Source organism: Scatophagus argus, chromosome 18, assembly GCF_020382885.2.
Source record: "Scatophagus argus isolate fScaArg1 chromosome 18, fScaArg1.pri, whole genome shotgun sequence".
In the NCBI taxonomy this organism is placed as follows: Eukaryota; Metazoa; Chordata; class Actinopteri; family Scatophagidae; genus Scatophagus; species Scatophagus argus.
The window spans coordinates 5,015,171-5,036,087 of NC_058510.1; the positions used below are offsets into that span (position 1 = coordinate 5,015,171).

Here is a 20,917-nt window from a genome sequence, read left to right on the forward strand (position 1 = left end):
TTATTACATGCACATTTATTTGCATCCGATTCCACTGTGGAATATCAGGAGTTGACGCATTATCTAAGCTGGAGGTCACGCTGTGTCTTTGTCTCTTCATGGTGTATATTTGACAAATGAACACAAAGCACACAACTGTCAAAACATGCAAGATCTGTTACCATCTTTTGTTCAGCTCCTTGTCTCACTGACAGCACACGCAGAAGAAAACAGCAGTGCTCGGGATTATTTTTGAAAATAAAATATCTGGGGATCATCGTGAGGCTTAATGACTGTTTTAGAGTTAGCTCGTCCAAATGATTTGCCTTTTGATGATGCTCCTCGGATAAGTTTGATGCTTGCTTTCCATCTGCCAGTTTCAGTTTTCGGAAGCAAACTGCCATTGACTCACATTTTAGAGTTGGACCTGGTAAATTCAGCTCTGGAAATACAATTTTACTTTTTTAAATTCCCTTAAAAGCAGAAATAAAACCCATTTCACTACTAAAGTTGACTTAAATGACGTTAGAAAGTCAGTCACGTATAAAAATCACTGACATCACACATTTCTTCATTCTGCCCATATGGCAATCATCTGAATGCAAGAGAGGGGCGTAAATGTAAGGGGCTTCCAGGAAGTGAAGGACAATGGGAGGCCAGTGGACACACGGTGATAGAAACATCCATATGGTGGTGTGTGTGTGTGTGCGTGCGGGGGAGGGTTGGAGTGAAGGATCATGGGAAACAGAGTCAAGGCAAGAGAGTTTTATAGTTTTTTCCCCTGAGGTTTACTGCACAAATTTGATCATTGCACACGTGTGCAAACGGATCCACCAGGCTGGAATTCAGATTGAGTTCATGTCTGGTCCCACATTAAGGTACATCCACCTTCTCTCGCCCCTGGCTTCCTCCTTCCATCCAGCTCTCATTTATTTCCAACTAAAGAGCAGGCCGACCGTCATCATGTGTCTGTCTCTTTGGCTTCCTGTCCACGTATTACAGGCAATCTCTATTGTTACAGTCCATAATTGGGTTGAAACACACTCCAAATGATGCCCAATATCATTTTTCATACCTGCAGTATGAAAATCAATATTTCGGAACAGATCCTCCCACTTCTTAATATAGCGGCAAATGAGCATCACTTGGCTCAACTCCAGTCCTCCGCTGCTTCTTTCGCCTCCCTCTTTCTATTTCTCTTTCTGCCTCTCACTTCTTATTCTTCCTCCACTTCTCACAAAACTTTCCGCAAGCCACCCCTCCAACTTCTTGCCCGACATCTTGCCGACACATTGAGGTCTTTGCATGCAAAAAAATGAAAACAAACACCAAAATCTTGTCCTCCCTCCCCTGCTCAAATGCAGCAGAAGAAGTCTAATTTGAATTACCTGATTCGCAGGAAAATGTCTTGGATGTGTCGTCACAGAAGATTATCGCCACAGCATGCTTTTTTGTCTCCCGCGGCATCCGGGTAATGTTCTTGATGTTATGGAGCTCAGTGATCTAAAGAGAAAGGAGACAGTGGCACGAGCACATTACCATGGATGAACACAGCCAGCAGCAACAGCAGCAGCAACACTTAATTGCCATCTTGCACTTGCTTCAGCGAAGGTGCAGTAGTAGTTAGAGGTTCAGCATATGAAGGATGGCGAAGTAAAATAGAAATACGGGTGATCTTGAAGGATTAATAAGCATTAGTTGTTCTGATTACGAGCAGCCCTTTTCTGAAAGCAAGAAATCATCCGCAGAGTGGTGTTCGCTGCGTCGCAGTGTGCAGCACGTAATGTACCGCAATTTATTTTAAAAGCACTTTGTGGACGAATGCGACCTGATGTTCATTCTGTACACAATGTGCATCCACTGTTCAAGTGCCCCTCTTTGAAACAGCATTTTTCAGTCAATAGGAAGGAGTGCGATCAAAAGCATCAAAATCACTTTACCAGGAGATTGACTGGGAATGGAAAAAAAAAAAAATTAAAAGAGAAGATTACATTTAATTGAATATCACCCGCATTTACAGGCCATTTTGTTCAACAGTCTTCTCTGTGTTCACTCCGCCTGGTAGATAAGGCCCATTACATTATTGTAGTCCATTGTGTGCTGACCGTGGGCCCATTGCCAGACTGTTGGGAATGAATTAGCTGGGCTCACTGCCCACATAGTAAAGCTTGACTGTTTAAGGTTAAAAGACCAAATCTAATAACACATACAACATATGTGGACTACAGATTTCTTTGCTCGATGATGTTGTACTTAATAAATTCCCCTTATAATATCAAACATTCTCTGCTTAGCATCCAAGTAAAACAGAGAGATTTTTATAAAGTCTTTCAACAACAAAGTAAGGAAAAAAGGGAGAAGAGGTTATGGATATTGAAAGATAGCAGATATTTTTCATTTGTTATTTCTAGTCGCTCTCATAGATAATATCTAAATATTTCATGTGAGATGAGGTGATTCTTTTTCTTCCCCTGTGAAGATACAGTATGTATTTGTCCTCAGGCAGGCTATTCATACATATAAGTGGCACAAAGCAAGTACCAAGAGTGGGAATTTCTGAGCCGTGAATTCCACCAGCCTCTCATCACTTTCTCTGTTTGTGCTCACTGTGTATCTGTGCATGTTTTAGTCTCTCTTCGTGTGTGTTTGTGTGTGTGTGTGAAGCTGAGTTTCTAAGGGAGAGGTTTGGGTGCATTCCCAGCCTAAGGCACCAGAGTCCAAGCAAAGTGAATCACTTGTGATGAGACCTATTCCTCAACTCCTTTCCTCTTTTTTTTCCATCTAGTTAATTCAAAAGTGTGCGTTAAATCTCATGTTAGGGAGACCAAGAATCCACAGCCACAACAGGGGCTCTGTGAGGCTGCATTTGAGGTTATATTCTAACATCAGCTCGCTAACAAGTTCACAGCGACAAGACTCTCGCTAACATGGCTAGTCGTCATTAAACACAAAGTAAAGCTGATGCTGAATGAAATATCAGTAGCTTAGCAAGTATTTCTTATTGGACAAAGTCCTATTTTGCCCTGATGGTGACACTAAATATGAAAGAATCAATAACACAAAGCTAATGTTAGGTTAGGGGATAAAAATGCACTAAGAGACGTCAGCTGATCACCAGGGCAATTAGGATACATCCTCTGTGGACTACAAATGTCTGTACAAAATTTCAAGGTAATGCATGAGTAGTGGTTGAGGTGTTTCACTCTAGACTAAAGTTTGGACCAACCAACTAATGTGGTCAAAACCCCCCTTTGCATTGTGGTTCCGCTCCCATATGCGCTACTGTATTTAGGCATTTGAACAACATCTTGACACTTCAGCTTCCTCTGTCAGGAGCTCAGGAGAGCGTGAGAAATGTAGCACACAGAGAAACAAGTTGTCACAGCCTGGCTAAAAATATTGCTAAAAATATTCAGAGATTGTTTCACTGTGTGGACCTTCGCTTCTCCGACAGAGAAAAAGCCACAGAGAAAGAGAGAAAAAGAGAGAGAGAGTGTGGGAGTCAGGGCGATAAGAAAAAAGAGAAAGAAAGAAGTGGGAAAGAAAGCCAATCCCTTTTGTGTTGATTCTGTAAATCAGCCACCAGCGCAGCCTATTTCCTCCCAAAGCACTGCAGCGTTGAATGAAGCCCTCAGACGGGACCTTTCTTGATCTCTGTGGCGATGCATTACCAGGTGCACTGGTGCATGTGTGCACTCATCGCTCACTCCAGCGCTGGCTGTATGAGATGCCTCTGGGAGCCGGGGGGGTTGCAGCCACACAGGACGCCCCGTGTGACAGCATGATGCAGTGGGCAGGGAGACGCTTCATTCACAATAAATGGCTGACACTGTAGCAGCAAGGGATGCTAACAAAGTCAAAACATCGACCTAGCTTGTGCCTGCATGGTTTTCTGGGGAACTGACAAAACTAGAAAAATGTAACTTCCAACATGTTTGAAAAACCCCCAGCTTCATGCATAATTACATGGTAGCAGGCAGCCTGTTACAGACTAAATCAACTCTCAAACTGCAGTCACGTGGGAAACCTGGAGTCAAAGTCCCCTATCATCTGCTGTTATCTGCTCCCATTATTTTAAACACTATTCATGGTGCTACTCCTTTAACATCATCTCCCCTCACCGTGATAATGAGCCATAATTGGAGTATTTCAAAGGGCTTAAGAGGTGGAGAGAGAGATATTATACTGTGGATTATTACTTTCCAAAGGGAAGAAAAAGACCCCAGAGGAGAAAATAAAGTTGCGAAATGTCTCTTTACGCATGCTTAACTCCATCATCTATGGCGAACACATGGGACTTTCTCTATGAAGATGAAAACAAGGTTCAGTGGGTGTGTTTAATACAGCTGAGTGCTCAGTGATTTATTCTATAGGTTTAATAATTTTTCTGTTTTTCATACAATAACACCCATCTTGAGTATCTTTTACAATAAGTACTCCTAAAGAAAGAGCATATATTATTTAAAAGACTACAATTCACGCCTAACTTGAAATTCTGGCTCCTCATTTTTGGTGGGCGACCACTGGCATCACATTTTATCAGCTAAAGCTAATTAATTCGACCAGTTGGCCAAATTGCAAAATGAAACCCTTGGCTGTTGTCTGATGAATGTGCTGTGCATGCCGATGTAGCTGTAGCATTTAGACCGGGCCAGAGACTGTTCCCAGAGGGCTGACACTCCAGGTTTAATCTCCATTTGGATTTCCAAAAAGACAAAGACACACTTTAACATTCATGATCCTCCGGGGACCATGAATATCAGACTTCAGTATTGTTAAACAAGAATGGATGTCTGATGGTGGTGTTAAATCATTAGGATTCATAATCCGGCCTATGAATATTGATTCCTAATTCTTAATCAGACTTTCCACTCGCAGCACATAAATGCATATCCATGAAGATGCATGAAGCTCCAGACACCACAACCTCCAAATACTTTATTTTTTATCTGCTTCTATTGTGAAGCATTTTATAAACTTTAAGTTAGAAAAGTGTTTTACAATCTAATATATTTTTTTAGGGTTGTAACAAATGACAAAATTGATTCTGACTATGCAAATAATCAGTCAGAAAAATCTCAGAAAACAGTGAAAATCTTATAGCCGCAGGAAACATCTTTAAAAAATATATTTTTAATAAGTTTTAAGATTTCCTAACTGTTCTTGTAATTTAAGATGCCACCTCAGATTCAGTCAAAATATGAAATCTTTTACTATTTGTGATGTTTTTTAGAGACCAACTGAATGAAAATGAGATTGATCAGAATGTGATGTATTTCAGTCGTGTGTGTTCACCTTGTGGAAACTCCTGAAGTACGCTGCCTTCTCGTCTGGGTACTTCTCTAACCGTCGGGGTCCTTTACTGGAGGCCTTCTTGAAGACCAGCCAACACCTCCGGAAGATCTGACAACAAAGAATGAATTAGCAGCAAAGAAATAAATTAAAGTAACGGAAGATAGGCCTATAGCTAACCACAAAATAAACTAGAGGCCTGTGCTATGAAACAAGTTTAACATACCCAAGATGTGATCTGGCTTTGCTAAACAGTTGCAGTTAACGAAATCCAAAACAAATCCAGCAATCAACTAGATAAGTCAGTCAAGGTTTTTGCCAATTTAGCCATGATCACGTTCACATAAAAGGTGTGGTGTTTACAGGACAGGATCAATGGCAAACAGGGACAGGTCTACAGGCAGCAAAGCAGCATATGTTAAAATCTAAGAGCCTTATTATAAGATCACACAAATACAAAGAAGTTAAACACATAATCCAGGCTCAAAGCAACACACTGCAGTCACCAACTGCAGGACTGACAGCAAATTTTTTTCAAAAATTGCTCACAGTGTGAATGGCTAAATGAATAAATCTTACAACATTACTGACTGTCATTAGGACAGTAAAGGTTTGGGTGTAAAGTAAATCTGACTACATTTAGGTTTGTTAAATGTGTCATTCAGCTTTGTTCTTATGGAAAAGGTTTTACAATTTTGGCCTGACTCAGCTGCAATGGGACTCCCAACATGGTCAGTCGGACTTGGGAGGAAAAAAAAGCTTTAGTGCTTCAATCAGTCTCTGTTGATCAGTTTGGTGATACTGATAAACAAAAGCACATTCAAATGTCTTTGACGGGAAAGAAATGAAATGAAGAAAAGAGCAAGCACACGGAGGTACACTCTCACGATGCTCACGCCGAGCTCGGAGATCTTTTATGAATGATAGTGTCATTTTCCCAAGATCTGATTGGTCAGTAGGCTGTTACTGTTATTCGCTCGGATGTGTTAAACATAACCTGCACAGGATCATGCAGGGTGTGTATTACCACAGCAGTGTCCTCTGATAAGACATGAGCCACCATCGCAACCCTAAAAACCCAGGAATAAACCTGAAGTTGCCTCGCTAATCACAAATTCTGCTTCGTAGTGCAGGCTGCAGGCGAAGCCAACCTGACATCATATCAACAGGATAGAAAAATCAATGCTATACCAAAGCTGAGAGCAGAGAAATCAATGCGAGCTACCACCCAAGAATTCAAACTTACTATTCACCACTAAAATCCACCTCAGCAAACCCTGCAAACATCAAAGCCATTGAGCACTTTAAAGTAGCAATGAATGTTTTTCCATTGATCAAAATATAGACTGGCCTCAGGGTTCATTCATGTTGGAAAGCACAACGACAAAAAGTACATAAACCCGAGTCTTGCACTGATTATAGACGTAAGCAAGCTGATATCAAAACGAGAGGAAAGGAACCATCACAAGGCTTAGGAAAGGAAATGAAACGATTATGTCTCATGAATCACACACCTCTAAAAATACAGTTATTGATATCTCATTCAAATGTTCTCGTCTCATTGTCTATTGCAACTGGTTGTGCATCACCAGAGCTGTAGGATTCAGTAAATGTTTTCATTGTGGTCAAATGCAACCACAATGAGCTCACGGGCCATTCAAACGTCCATCTACTATGAAAGAGTCTGTTATTCTCAGCTGTTTGGAAATGAATTATGGGTTTACACACCAGACAATCACTACAATTACTATTACAAATAGCCAAGATTTTAAATAATTCTGCAGTTCCACAGCCAGTTACTGACTTCCACTGCATCCCAGTGCTTAAACTAGAGCTCACATCGTACTGGTCCACTACTGGGACTCACTGCGGACTGGGACTTTATGGAGGACGAAAAGTTGTTAATGTTTGACTGTGTTATTGGCTGAGATGAAAGTCTGTCGATGCAGAATCCTAACTAGCATCTTGAATCTTAAAACTTAAAGCCTCGCCCACCAGAGCTGCTTTACAGCAAGAGCTAAAGGAATATAAACAAATAAAAAGTACATGAGCTTTATATATTATTTAATTTTTTTACATTTTGCAAAGAAATGTAGGTTAGTGAAAAATTCATTTAATTTATTCGCATATTTTTTTTGTTAATAATTAATTAAATTAATTTATTTATTTATTCGCCCATTTCTCAGTGAATTGACTGGTTCATGCATTAGTGATATGGCAGCTATGGGGTTAAGCAGCACTTCAATATACGTACAAATATTGTATCAGAATTGAAATTACATTTAAAATTCACCGAATCAGTTGTGCTCGGAAGAGCTTTAAACAAAACTGCACCCTGCTTTGCAAGCATAACAGTTTTATAACTTCATTTTAATCTGGAGTAATGGGCTCCCCTTCATGAAAGGTCCACTCCTACCGTGAACACAAATGCACACATAAACTCCTGACTCTTTCTCTCTGGTGCAGGAGATTACTGTACACAGTCTGGTCCAGCCACCAGCTGAAGAAGAAACAAACACATGGTGTTGTTTGTCAGAATACTTCAAGGTTGAAGCATGACAAAATACAGCATTTCTTAGTTCTCATCACGAGTAGGCTGCACACAAAAACATACATGAATGCTAGAGCTGCAACTAATGATGATATTCACTATCTATTAATCTGACAATTATTTTCACAATGAATTAGTTTAGTCTATAAAATGTAAAAAAAATTGTGAAACATGTTTATAACAATTTCCCAAAGCCAAAGTGAAGTCGTCCATTTGCTTCTTTTGACCAACAAACAGTCCAAAACCCAAGGACTCTTCATTTACTATCATAAATGACAAGTACTTAAGAGTACTTAAAAGAAGTAGAGCAGGTAGAGGAGCAAGTAGTAACAGGTGGCCGCTCGTGCCAAAAACAGCAAATCCTGACATCTCAGAAGCTGGAACTAACAAATATTTGACATTTTTAAATGAAACAATTAATCAAAATAGTTGGTAATCGACTGCATGGACGCACATGTTTGACCATGTACATCTGTCACTGTAACTCCATTATTGTGGCCTGTGCAAACAGTCCTGTGAAGATTTGCACTGTTTTCAGCTAATAAATGTCCATTGTTTACTTGCTTAAGAAGTAGGAGAAAGAAACAACTGATCCATCCAAATTTAGAGACGTGATTCTGGGGTTCAGTAAACAAGAACTGCTATTATCATAGAGAGCTTTAATTATTATTAATTGTCAACCTCATCCACTGTTTCACCACACAATAAAACTAGCAAACGGTTTGCAAAAGCCAGGATTTCAAACTGTTTTACAGAGACGTTGTCAAGGCGCAGAAAGCCAACACAGACAGAACAGTGCAGTTGAGAAGCAGAATAAGTGTGATGGCCAACAGCTTATGAGTCCTATGTGGTTGTCTATGTGGTCCGAGTGGGACCCTTCTATTTCGTGTCGGAGACAGCCGCTATCACTCTGCCTGATGTACGATTGCCCTGGGCCGCATGGTTGTGTTGGGGAACCATGGATGTACGATTAATTTGTTTACTCAGCTGGTGTACTTCATAAAAGGCCCACTGAGTTGAACTTGGCACTTTGCAGTAATTGACTAGAGTGGATCCCTAGGTCCTTATCGGTCTGCCTTGATGGGCCTCCATTCTAGTTAAGTGTTGCCCAGGCCCATTACAAACAGCAAACAACACAAAACAGTCCGCTGCACACTCTCTAATGCACCGTGGATCATTCTCTACACCGTCCATAAAATGCTTTAAAGAAGCACGGAGGTGATAAAATCTTCCTCAAAACTGAACATGCTGAATTTATTTCTATAATAATGCCTGCAAAAATAATACAAAACTGCAGCTTTGACAGAAACACAAGCAAAGGTGAATCCCTTCTGACAATGGCCATTATCACGTTATGCTACTTTAAAACAGTAAAAATTAAAGCAAGCCTCAATTCCCCTTTGGGAGCTGGAATCAAAGTAATGCTGCCTGTTTGCCGCACACAAAGTAATTTACCCTAGGAGTGCTCAGATTAAGTAATTATACCAGCACAAAAGCAAACGCAGTGAGATAGCTTGTGCATAATAAGAACGAGGGCGTATGAATGGAGAGGGCTTAATTTTTTCCTGTTCCACAGTTGTCAACGCTTTGTCAAGGCAGGCCTTTTCGCGAGCTGCTGGTGGTTCTTATTCAGAGACACTCTTACTTACACTGATTGTAATTACACAGACGTGAATGAGACTCTCTGTTGGTTTGGTGTGACTCATTTAATGCCAGAACAGTGCAGAATACGCTGCTTGGCAGTGAAAAACCAACGCCACCAGTTCCAGAAAAAAAACAAAGTAATGATGAAGAGGACTGTTCTGGTGAAAATTAAATCAGTTTAGTTTCGGTTTGAACTTTTCCTCTGACTGCCTTTGTGTGAGAACGGTTCCTCCTTCCCCCCGCCCTGCGTCATACCTTTGATCAGCTACACAAAATAGGCATGGTTTTTACCACACAGAGTTTGGAAAAGAAACATGTGAACTCGTGAACTGCAAACACAACTGAATGTGGCGTGTTTACGAACAAAACTGCAGCCTTGTGACCAAAAAGCAACGCCGCCTATGGTTTTGATTTCTGCAGTGAACAGAGGCTGGACAGTTTCCACTGCCTCTGTAATTCTGATTGTCCCTGCAGCTCTATGACAATGTTATGGGTTTGGTTTTTATGTTGGGTCCTTCGAGCCTTGAAGCTAAAGTGTACAATGTCTTGTTTGTTTCTTTCCTTTTCTTTTCCAGGAGTCATGTCAACTCACATAGTTAGTCACAAGAATGCAGATAAAGAGACATTGGTCCCAGAAAAGTAACAGAAAATCCAAGGTCTTTTTCCTGCTTGCTTTGAGTAAGTCTAAACTATTAAACTTCACGTCCCTCCACACATTGGACCAAAACCGATCTGTTCAGTTCACTATGCAAATGTGATTGAACTGTAGAAGCTTTGTCACATCAAGGCATTAAAATACACCATCAGTGTCAGTGGTGGAAGCACTCAGGGATACGTGTTTTTCACTGAAAAGGAAAAACACAGAGATGCCATGTCTCCTGTTGAGAAATAATCATCATCATCAATAAAAAAGAAAACAGACTTGCCAGAAAAATATGGACAGTCTTCAATATCTGACAGAACTTGATAATTAAGTGTTCCAAAAGCAGCGCTCAGATCAACTAGTGCCAAAACTAAGTTTGCTGGCACAAGCTCCTCCATCTGGCACGGACAACATTAACTGACTGTAACTCCGCTGATATTTGCCCGCAGACGTCTGAGTGATTCTGAATGAATCTATTTAACCCTACATTAAGCAACAGGTCCAATCGCGATGGGTCTTTTCGACTGGAATCAAGCAGCTTTTCAGCCGTCTCAAATATGAACTCTGAAGTCTGAGCCCTTCCCAGGGGTCTGCCTGGCAGGTCTCAGTCAGTGTGATTAATGAGTGAGGGGCTTGTCATTAAAAGTTAGTCAGACAAGGATGTGTCATCTGCACACACACACAGACACACACACTTCACTCAACACATACCTGCTTAGAAACATACATACACATAATTATCACCCTCTCAGCACTTCTCCACATTGGCAGGTCTAATATACCCTCGATATGTAAATCTCTTGACAACAAAATTATTCATTTGATCTATTGGTTGAAATGGTGCCTTTAGTGAAAGACAAATTTCAGGTCGCAAGGGTCATAAAAATGAGAAGACAAACATCAGGATTTAAAGAAATAATATTATTGCGTACTCATTTGAATTCTGGGAGGTGCGATGAGCCTACAGGGTCACCGGAATCCAAACGAGATTTGGTCATTAAAATTTAGCACTTCATTAACACAGTCTTAGAATGATTTATTAAAGAAAATTATTTTTTCGGCTCAAGTTGCCAACTACGATTATGGGCGGTGTGTGTGTCCTTTTCATTCATAAGTAAACGGACCAAAAACAGAAATTAACGTGAGAAAAAAAAAATCTTATGCAAGGAAGTTTGTTATCAAACATTTGCAACCTTTTCCAACTTCCACTGACAAATCTAACAAATCTATTAAATTTAAAAACCTTAAGAATTAATTTGCACCTTAAGAATTTACTCAAGAGGTATGAGAGTTGAAGCAATCAGAACTTTTAAAATGTCTTGGTGCTGTGATTTGGCTTGAACTTGTGACTTCTTCAACTGATTAGAAATAAATCAGCAGAAAATATATTTTTGGGAATCTTAGCAGCATAGCTCAAACTCAAGGACATCTGCCCAGCAGCTCACTGAAGTGATGGCTTGGATGCTATGCTGACTTACAGAAGTACAGTGTCCTTAAACTACAGTACATGTAATCCAAACATCCCTGTTGTGAGTCAGTCCTGTGTACTGCCCTCTCATCTAGTAAAGCAGATCATCATCTGTGATGCTAGAATAACTGCCCCAAACTAAGCAGACAGACAGCTATGACCTGGACCTTTTTTATTTGTACTTCACTTAAATTAATTTAACCGATTTTTCTGCGGTGGGTGAAGTTGGTGATAGGAGAACAATCTGTAAAGTGGCGAGAGGGAGGCCACTCCTGACAAAAGCACGTGACAACGTGGCGGAAAGCAAAAATATTCTGTGGTCAGAAAAAACAAAGACCGAACACTGCAGTTATGAAGCAAGACTCTGCATCTGGAAAAGCAAAGCTAAGCCCATAATAATCCATGCAAGCTCTCCTCCATGAAGAAGAGCAGTCTTTACATCAGTTGTGGAAAAAGGAAGCCTATGAGGATACAGGAAAGAGTCGAATGCAAAGTGTCGATGGGAACCTGCTTCAAAGTGATCTTTGATTATGATGTGAATTGAAATCATACGGCTGAGAAGTGGCCCAGCCAAAGCCAAAAGCTCAATTCCACTGAAGATATCTGGAAGGAATTGCTTTAAAATTGTTTTGTTGACTAACCTTGAGCAAAGGCACAAATGTGAATGGGAAAAATACCAAAACCTCGAAGAGCACATTTTCATTTTGTTATTGTGTTCTATGTTGTGTAGACTGTTGCTAAAAAATGTAAGAAATCCATTTTGTATTAAACCTGCAACACTAAAAATTTAGCCCGGGTTGAATACATTGTGAAAACACTGTGCTAGATATGAGTAAGATACTCTTCAGCTCTGAAATGCAGCTCTGTGTGATTCCACACTATCAAAAAACAACAATGAATACATCAGCTCGCATTGCAAGACAGGGTGTAAAACAGGCAGCAGCAAAAGCAGCGAGCCTGAGAGAACATTTCAAGGGCAATCCCTCCACTTTTAGGGAGGTCTGTCTCTGGCAAGGAGAACACTTCAGGAGGCTCTTGGCAAAATGCAGCGAGTTCATCGACACCAGCTCTACAACGACAACCACACTGAGAGTGTTGTTCGAGGGGACCGGAAGGATTATCCCAGACAGACACACAGAAGCAGACTGTCTGATGGGCTCTTGTAAAAGGCACAAAGTAAACTGCAAACACATCTGTTATAGTCTAAAATAACCTTGCTTTATGGTGTAGTGACATTTAAAGCAACAATAAATGCCTTAAAGTTTAACTCGGGTTCCTTGCTGTAAGGTGAACGAGTGTGTAAAACCATGACTGAGAGGTCTAGTAGAGGATTTAGGACATCAGACACTTCATGGACCTCAGTAATGAGCCATCTTTGAAGGCTCAGTCATTTTCTCTAAGTGGCCTCAAACACAAAGTCCATTCACTTCACGGAACATTATCAAACTTCTGCCATTATTAAGGAACTGTCTCGCCTCTCAATAAAATATGAGCTCTATTTCCTCCCACAGGCAAAATCACTTGTCATGTGGATGAACTGAGCAACTGTCTAAAGACACGAAAATGATTTCCAATGACAGCCTGCTTCAGGTAAATGACTAATCACACGGCAGGATAAAAATAGCCGCCTGTTAGATTCTCTGGAGCACTACAGAATACTGAAACACAATTGTAATACCTCAGAGGCACAAACGCATTTATTATTCCTCGAATATTTCATTAAAAAAAAGGGACAAATGTGGGATGGTGTTTGTACCCCCTCGATGATTCGTGTGTGCTACAAGCTAAGATTTAAAGATGATTACTGCTGCTCTTACTGGCAATACAAAACATGAGAGCACTTCAATCAAGGTAGCCCTGCAACACTCAGACATGATGATAGCAGTCCAGATTTAGCTGGTGCTTAGCATGTGGAACGCTGAGTTATGTTTTAACCGGATTCGAAACAAAGGAATTTTTAATCACAGAGTAGACATTAAAAAAAAACAAAACAACCTTCTGATAGTCGTGTCTGTTTTGTTTTTTTCTTTTCTGTCAAACTCATAGCAATAGTGTGGATGAAGTCTTCCTCCTCGTTCAGCTCTGCATAAGGTTTAGCGTTCCCCTGGTGATAATGAAGCCTGATGGACTATGACAGACCAGGCCTGGCAATATCAGCCTCTGGTACTGGCAATCAATTTCAGATGGCGGAGGGGTCTGCGCCACAGTGTCCATCTTTATAATTTGATTTGTTATCGGGTTGGACAGTTGTTACAGCAATCATAGCAGCGATCACTCCGCCAGCCATGACCCCGGCCTCCCCACCCCAAATCCTCCAAGGACCGTTCCAGCATTTCAACAATTCTCCGCCAAATGCGATGGCTACTAAAGTTTCTCTGAATTGCGCTGTCGCTGTCTCCCGGCTGCCACCTTTGACTTGACACGTAGCTCTCCTCCAACCCAACTGGAATATATTTCCCGCTGCATCTAAAATGTTTTGACATCCCATAATTTTATAATTCGCCCCTGACTACAGCTGTTTGCAGGGTGGCGAGCCAGCCGCGCCCCAGTTAATCATAGATTACTTTATCTGGGCCATTCCAAATCCTCATGTGTAATGCAGTGCTACCTCAGCAGCAAGTAATCACTGCCCCCGACTCCATCCCACACACACACACACACACACACACTCCTCACTGTCTCTCCGAACCTGATTCGTCTCTGTCTCTCCCCCTGCCCTTCTGTCGTCACCCTCTCGCTTCTAAATTTCTCCTCTCCCATTCCTCATCTCTTTCTTGTGTCTATGCATGATTGGACATTCTCATCAAACATTCATGAGCCAAACTGGTCCCGAAATGTAATATCACAGTATTAGTAACCCTTATTTTCTCTCGTTAAGGCTCTTGGCTGTGACTGGGTGGCATCGAACGCAGTATTCATCACTGAAATTCTGGATCTCGGTCACAATGTGGCATGAAATATGAAGGACAACGGGATCCAGCTGATTCCTCAATCCCAAAAGCAAAGGGTCCGTCTATCCAATATGACGAAGGCTGCGAGGGCAGCTGGTATTGAAATGACCATGTAACAGAGAGAAATAAAAGAGGGCGGTCCAGAGATTGAGAGAAAACCAGGCAGAATGAAGAGTAGAAGAGAGCATGAAAGATGGAAAGTGAAATAAGAGGCCAAAAGCAAGAAAGTTGTCTGAAAAGAAAAGTTGGAGAAGCTGATCAAGAGTTGGTGAGAATGATTGTTGGAAAAACAGAATCAGAGAGGCAACCGGTTGCAGCACCTCCATTAGGATTCATGATGTGTCATGTTTTTTAATAGGACTTGCTGTCAGAACACTGAGGACGGATCACGATGTCTATTTTCTGCTGTATTGTTCATATGAATCTCTCTTTCCTTTAGCACAGATTCCGGGCAAACAGCTTATTCACTGCTGTTTCTTTCAAACCCTGTAAAAGCTACGAGCCACGTCTTTTCTGGCGCTCCTGCTTCCAGTTTTCATGTAAATGACATTGTTGAGGGCAGGCACAAATGTTTCTACTGGGATCTCTTATGAGAGAGAGCAGGGAGACCCATGTTTGACTCATGCTGGGCAGCGCAGCCCTGAGCAGTGAAACATGACTTGAAATGTCACACGCTGCGCGGATCCAGCCATCATGGCGAGGGGAGGCTGATCATTTTTTTAAGGCACAGCGCAAAAATAGCTGCCAAATTATTCTGAAGGAGATGTAGGTCAATACTGAAGCTCCCTCGCAGGTGTGAGAGAGCGAAAAGGAGCAGGACGGTCATTTTTTAGAGTGTAAACAGTACAGCATATCACTCATGTCGGCTTAGACTATGGCTTCACCAGCATCCGCCCTGAGGTGCCGGGCATGGCCAGAGTCAAAGTGACAAAGACTAAGAGAGAACCCATTGTTTATTTAGAGGAGAAGAGAGGACAAAGGATTACACCGCAATTATAATTCCATTATGTACCAATACAGCTTTATAATGCTGCTTACTTCAGTGTGGTAAAGCTATTCCATCGTATATTTTAACCTCTATTGATTCTTTCGAGGCTGAGGCTGGCGAGCACTGCTGGCTGGTTATGGTGTGCGAGGCAGCGTTGGACTCGTGCATGTGTAAAACATTTTTACGGTGGGGAAATTTTGCGTTAAGTCATCATTATGACGATTGCCTGCTCTTTAAACCATCCCTAACTCAAACCTCTTTATGTGCTATAGCTTCAGTCAGCAATCCTCTGCACACACACACACACACACACACACACACAAAGAGCAATTTCCATTTAATCCGTGTACAAGGCTGAAGTGCTCACAGACAATAACACGCAGACAAAGAAGGATTTGACTATGGCGGAAAACCCTCGCATACAAACATACTGAGACCACCACAGACAATGAGCTACAATACAGAGCACGGTTTTATTTTCTTTTTAAGACTGGAATGAGTTGTCCACTGCCGTGTGTCCCCTCGCCAAGCTGAATGTTAAACTGAACTAAGTCCATAAATGAAGGGGAACATGGCCTGAATGCACAACAGCACACAACTCTGTTTAAGACTGACTGTAATGCAGGCAAAGCCTTTAGGATGTCGGTGCTTAAGAGGCAAAATTAGCATCTAGGCCAACAGGTGATGGTCTGTTACATGGAAACCAAACACAGTGCCTCACAAGTGACCGACTGGCCTCTGTGGGAAGAGAATACAAAGTAAGAGGATGAAAGGAGTGCTGGCCTGCAACAATGACGCAACGCCATCAATTGACTAGCCTGATTTCCATTAGCTGACCACTTGATTATCATATCAATTAAGACTGTGAAATCGAATGAGGCACAGACCACTGCGCAGTGTTCCAGAAAACATTTGCATGTTTAGCAGGATATTATGAAACACACCGTGTTTTCCAGGACACTTTATTTGAATTTCATCAGAAGCCCTAAAAGCAGTAATCCTCATGCACTGGTGCAGTCACTGGCAACCCCCCCACCCCCCCCACCCTCTCCAAAGCCTGAGGATTAATTCTAAAGAGGTAGTCGCTCACTGATGTTCGGGCTGCTTCTCTGATACGGTTAGCTGGGAAAGCAGCGGTCTCGGTGTCTGCAGCAACTATTCCCTCACAACCAGAAAGCAGAGATTTGTGCTCGCTGGAACTAACTTGGCTCAGCCACATTTGGTCCTCAAATCAAAGAGGAGGACGCTGGGGAATAAACATGTGTGTGCAAAGGAGAGGAAACGTGGAAGTGCACTTTTATGTCAAAGAACGGGGTTCGATGCAGTTGGTCATATTGTTTTTGTCTCATTTCCTCCCAAAGCACACACTCCCTTGGAATAAGTGGGCTGTGATTCTGTGTCACTGTGTGTCTCAGCATGAAATCATTGAGGAATGCAATTATCACTTCACCCAACAGACATTCCTCTGAAATGTGAGCGAATAACTGGGAGCATAAGAGGGGAATGAGAGCAAGGGAGGTGTGTGAGTGTGTGTGTGAGTGTAACACCAGTTAATGTTGACCCTAATGTGTGCTTTCAACTTCAGACTTCCTTTTGTCCAATTCTAAATCCCAAATCTTAATCAGCTGGCAAACTCACGACTCATGATGGGTCAAAAGTTTGCCATATTAACTCCTCTTTCTTCTGTAATATATTTCATTCCCATAACCCCATGTTTTCAATTGTTTTATGACTCTTAAGAGCCATTATTTCCTCCATTATGACCTTTAAATGATCTGCTCAAAGTGCCACTGCCAAGGCTACTGTTGTGTGCGCCATTTCCCTTGGCAGACCTTATCCGAAATTCATTCTCTGAACAATAATTCTTTGGGAAATATTAAAATCTGTTTAATAGAAAGGGGACCAGATTGGCCTACACTTGAGGTCACTTCAGCTTATTTAGAAAGGAGTGCGAATTTCAAAAGCGGGCAGCTTTTTTATGCGATGTGAGCGAGTCAGCTGGAGCGTCTCCCGCCGAGCTGGGCAGGTACCAAACTGTCACCCCAGTGCTCAGTGAGAGCTAAACTGTCACCTCCTTACTATTAAAAGAACTCCCCTGAGAAGGAAAGACGGAGGGTAGGAAAGTGGAGTGTACAAACTCCTCTCAAACAAACAGAAACAAACACACAGACAGGTGATGTGAACTGCCTACTTTCATTTTCTGCTTACACAAGACTCCAAGGTCAAGCTTTTTTGTTTGTTTTTTTTTTTAAAAGAACACATTAATAATGCAGAGCCTAACAATTAGTGACACATTAAACAGCCTTGTTTACCCGACAGCTTGGCAAACGTACAACATTCAACATGGCTGTATGCTTGCATTCAAAGAGGCTCGGGTGTAATATTTTATTATTCCTCAGCAGGGCCATATAACGTTTACCTGTGCAGTGCACTGAAGAAGAACACAGACGCAAAGACAAGCCCCCTTAACACACACAGACACACAGCTGAGGCTATCTTTGGCTGCACACTGTACTGAATGTGCTTGGCAAGCAGGCTGATGAAATGTAACAGCAGGAGAGGAACTCATTATAGATTGTGATTCAAATATAAAAGGTAGGTGGGACTTTTTTTTTCCTTTCCTAAGAATAACTTCATGAGGTCCCCTCCCTCCTAAAACAGTATTTACAAATCTGCATGATCACATAACGACTCACTTGAATTTGGAAAACAGTTTGAGAGGGACGACTGAGTTTTGTATTTTTTCTAGATGGACTGCTAACGACAGTCTGAGGGAATATCTGGTGCATCGTAGTTTCTCCTCTCAGATTTTCAGTCCTAAATTTAATCCAACAGACTCATACAGAGAAGAAATTTGCTCTGGAAATCTGACACACACAAACAGACAAAAAGCTCACATGCACGTACACGTATGCAAACACACAATGCCCACAAACACAGACGCACGAAGTGAAAGTGAGCTTAGCTGCAGAGCAGAGCCCAGAGGGCTGGTCTGTTGATTAATGAGGGGAGGAAGGCGAGGCGAGGAGGATGAAGCAGAGGTGTTAATGGAGCTATGATAGATTCCTCTAGGCTTGGTGTTTTATAGGTGAGCCTCCAGTGTATTTGCACAATGTAGCCATACAGCACCACAGAGACCCTGTCAAGCCCGAGACCTGCATGGGAGGTGAAATATGTTGATCAGATGGGCTCGACTATAAAGCGAAATGCATTCACCTTTCAAAATTATACACATAAGGGAAGACGTTTAACTGTGCGTGAACATTATCAGAATACTGCATTGTTTTTTTCTATTTCACGAGCTAGAGAACCAAAATACTTCAAAATATATTTCACTTGACTAACTTTATTGAAAACATCTTTACCAAAACTTGAAAAAGGTGCAGATTCTCTTGTAAAACACTCCTGAGAGGCGCATCCTGGGCTAACGAACTTTGAGACAACAGTGACAGCACTCTGCACAGGAACATCCAATTTGTTCATGACTGTCGCACCGCTCAAATTTAATATTTAACAGCTTGGATAAATATTCTGAGCCAACAGTCTGTCCCCACTTCATTGTCAGAGAAGCGGGTGGAGGAAAATCTCTCAGTGATATCACATTACATATAAGATTGAAATACAGAAACAGTCTTAGTCTTTCCTTTATAACAGTGATGATGTGAAAGAAAGTGGTAAAACTAAACCAAAATGAATTCATTTTAATTTGATTCTGGATAAAATAGATAATTTACCTATGAAGAAAAAATGTGTTTAAAATTAAAACAGCTCACTGATGCACTTTCATATGACTAACAGATGAATCTTAAACATAATTAGTAAAGGTGTGGTGTTGGACTTGAACACCTTGTGACTTTGTTTTAAGTTACAGTAATCTTTGGTGTTGGGCAACCATTGCCCTGTTTAGATATGCTGCAGATGCAGAGCTACATTAGCATTTGTTTGGAGTCGTGCTTCTTGGAAGTTGGTGACTGTGTGTCCAATATTGAATCAACATTGGACTCTAAGTTGCAGGCAATAAAACCAAAACAAGCTGAAAGTTGCTGTAAAATTCCATGAAGCTGAGGGGAAATACAGTCAGGTGATCATTTTCTGTGATTACAAGGGACCCCTTCCACATACAAGCTGATTCATTATTATTATAAACCATTGACACACTTGACTTACAAAACATAACGAAACGGAGCACAACTTAAAATGTGGTTGGATGTTAAGGTCGTCTTCTCTGCTTAAATTTGTGGCGCTGAATCAAGTGTGCAGTCTGCTGTCGGGGTGCAGGGTCTGCAGGGGACTGCAAAGATTAAACAGCCATGAAGAGAGTCCTGTTCTACCGAGCTGTGACTTCTCTCCCCCAACGGGATTAGAGAACTTTGCACTTTACAAAGCAGCTCACCAGAAAACATTTGGAACCCAGAGCTGTTACGGACAAGGCCAGTTTGTTGAAACATGTGTGTGTGGACGGATTTCTGGCAGAGAAGGAGAAGCAAGGCAGAAGGGGGGGGGTGGCTGGAACTGAGAGAAGAATCCTGTCTGGTATTTCGAGATCGTGACATTGAGTGAGAGCAAGAACAGAGACTGTTGATGCAGCACAGCATTATGAGCCACCAGTCTGTTCATCAAGCGTTACTTAAATCAACTGAGTTTCAGACATTACCGACTACTGATAACAATGTGTCCCTATTCACAACAAAAAGCTTTTTTGATTAATTAACAACAACAAGAATCAATGATGTTAAATGTTCAAGTGGGGTCCGGGCAGAGATTTATTTATTAAAGCGACTGTATAACAAAGGGCCATTTTTCACCATGAAATACGACTGTTGGGTTGTTGTTTCTATATCCTGCTCGAGATGCAATTCATCAGGGCCAATAAGAGCTGGTAATTTGTCTTCAGGTCTTTGTCTGATGGAGGAAGCTGATGAAAACCAAAGGAAATGACCACACAATGTATAGCCCCGCATATCTGTGAATTAATGCACCGAGTCCAAAAACATCCATCTAACGAGAAAAGCTGAAAGTGGGCTACGTGCACCCACAAGGCACAAATACAATCATAAACAAAACTAGGCATATTAGGAATCCCCTATCTGCTGCGGTTTTAATTTCTATCTGGCAATCAGAAAGACGAAGAGGAGAAGACACCTAATTGTGGCCAATGGATGAAAGAATCTTATGAGTTGCTAATTTATATAATCAGATTTCTTTGCACAAGCCCAGCCACATTTATCATGTTGTTTGGGTGTCTCAGTTGCTACAAGTCTGCATAGCTGACTTTGTCTTTTCTACGCTTCACTGACAAGCACAGGCTGAAAAATCTCCAGACATCCACCATTCCGGACGGCCTGTCATTGTTAATATCGAGTGCATGGAAGAGGCAAGATCCCATCTTAAATGGCTGTGC

General features: G+C 41.5%; 1 protein-coding gene across 1 annotated transcript in view; it reads right to left on the reverse strand.

The window, feature by feature from the left end:
• The window catches only part of dok6 (docking protein 6), a 42,438-nt gene that overhangs the window by 13,901 nt on the left and 7,620 nt on the right, over positions 1-20,917 (reverse strand). The window contains exons 2-3 of the mRNA XM_046371790.1: positions 5,275-5,382; positions 1,368-1,482 (exon numbers count right to left, since the gene is read on the reverse strand). Coding sequence (XP_046227746.1) covers positions 1,368-1,482; positions 5,275-5,382 — 223 coding nt within the window. The remainder of the gene's footprint in view (positions 1-1,367; positions 1,483-5,274; positions 5,383-20,917) is intronic.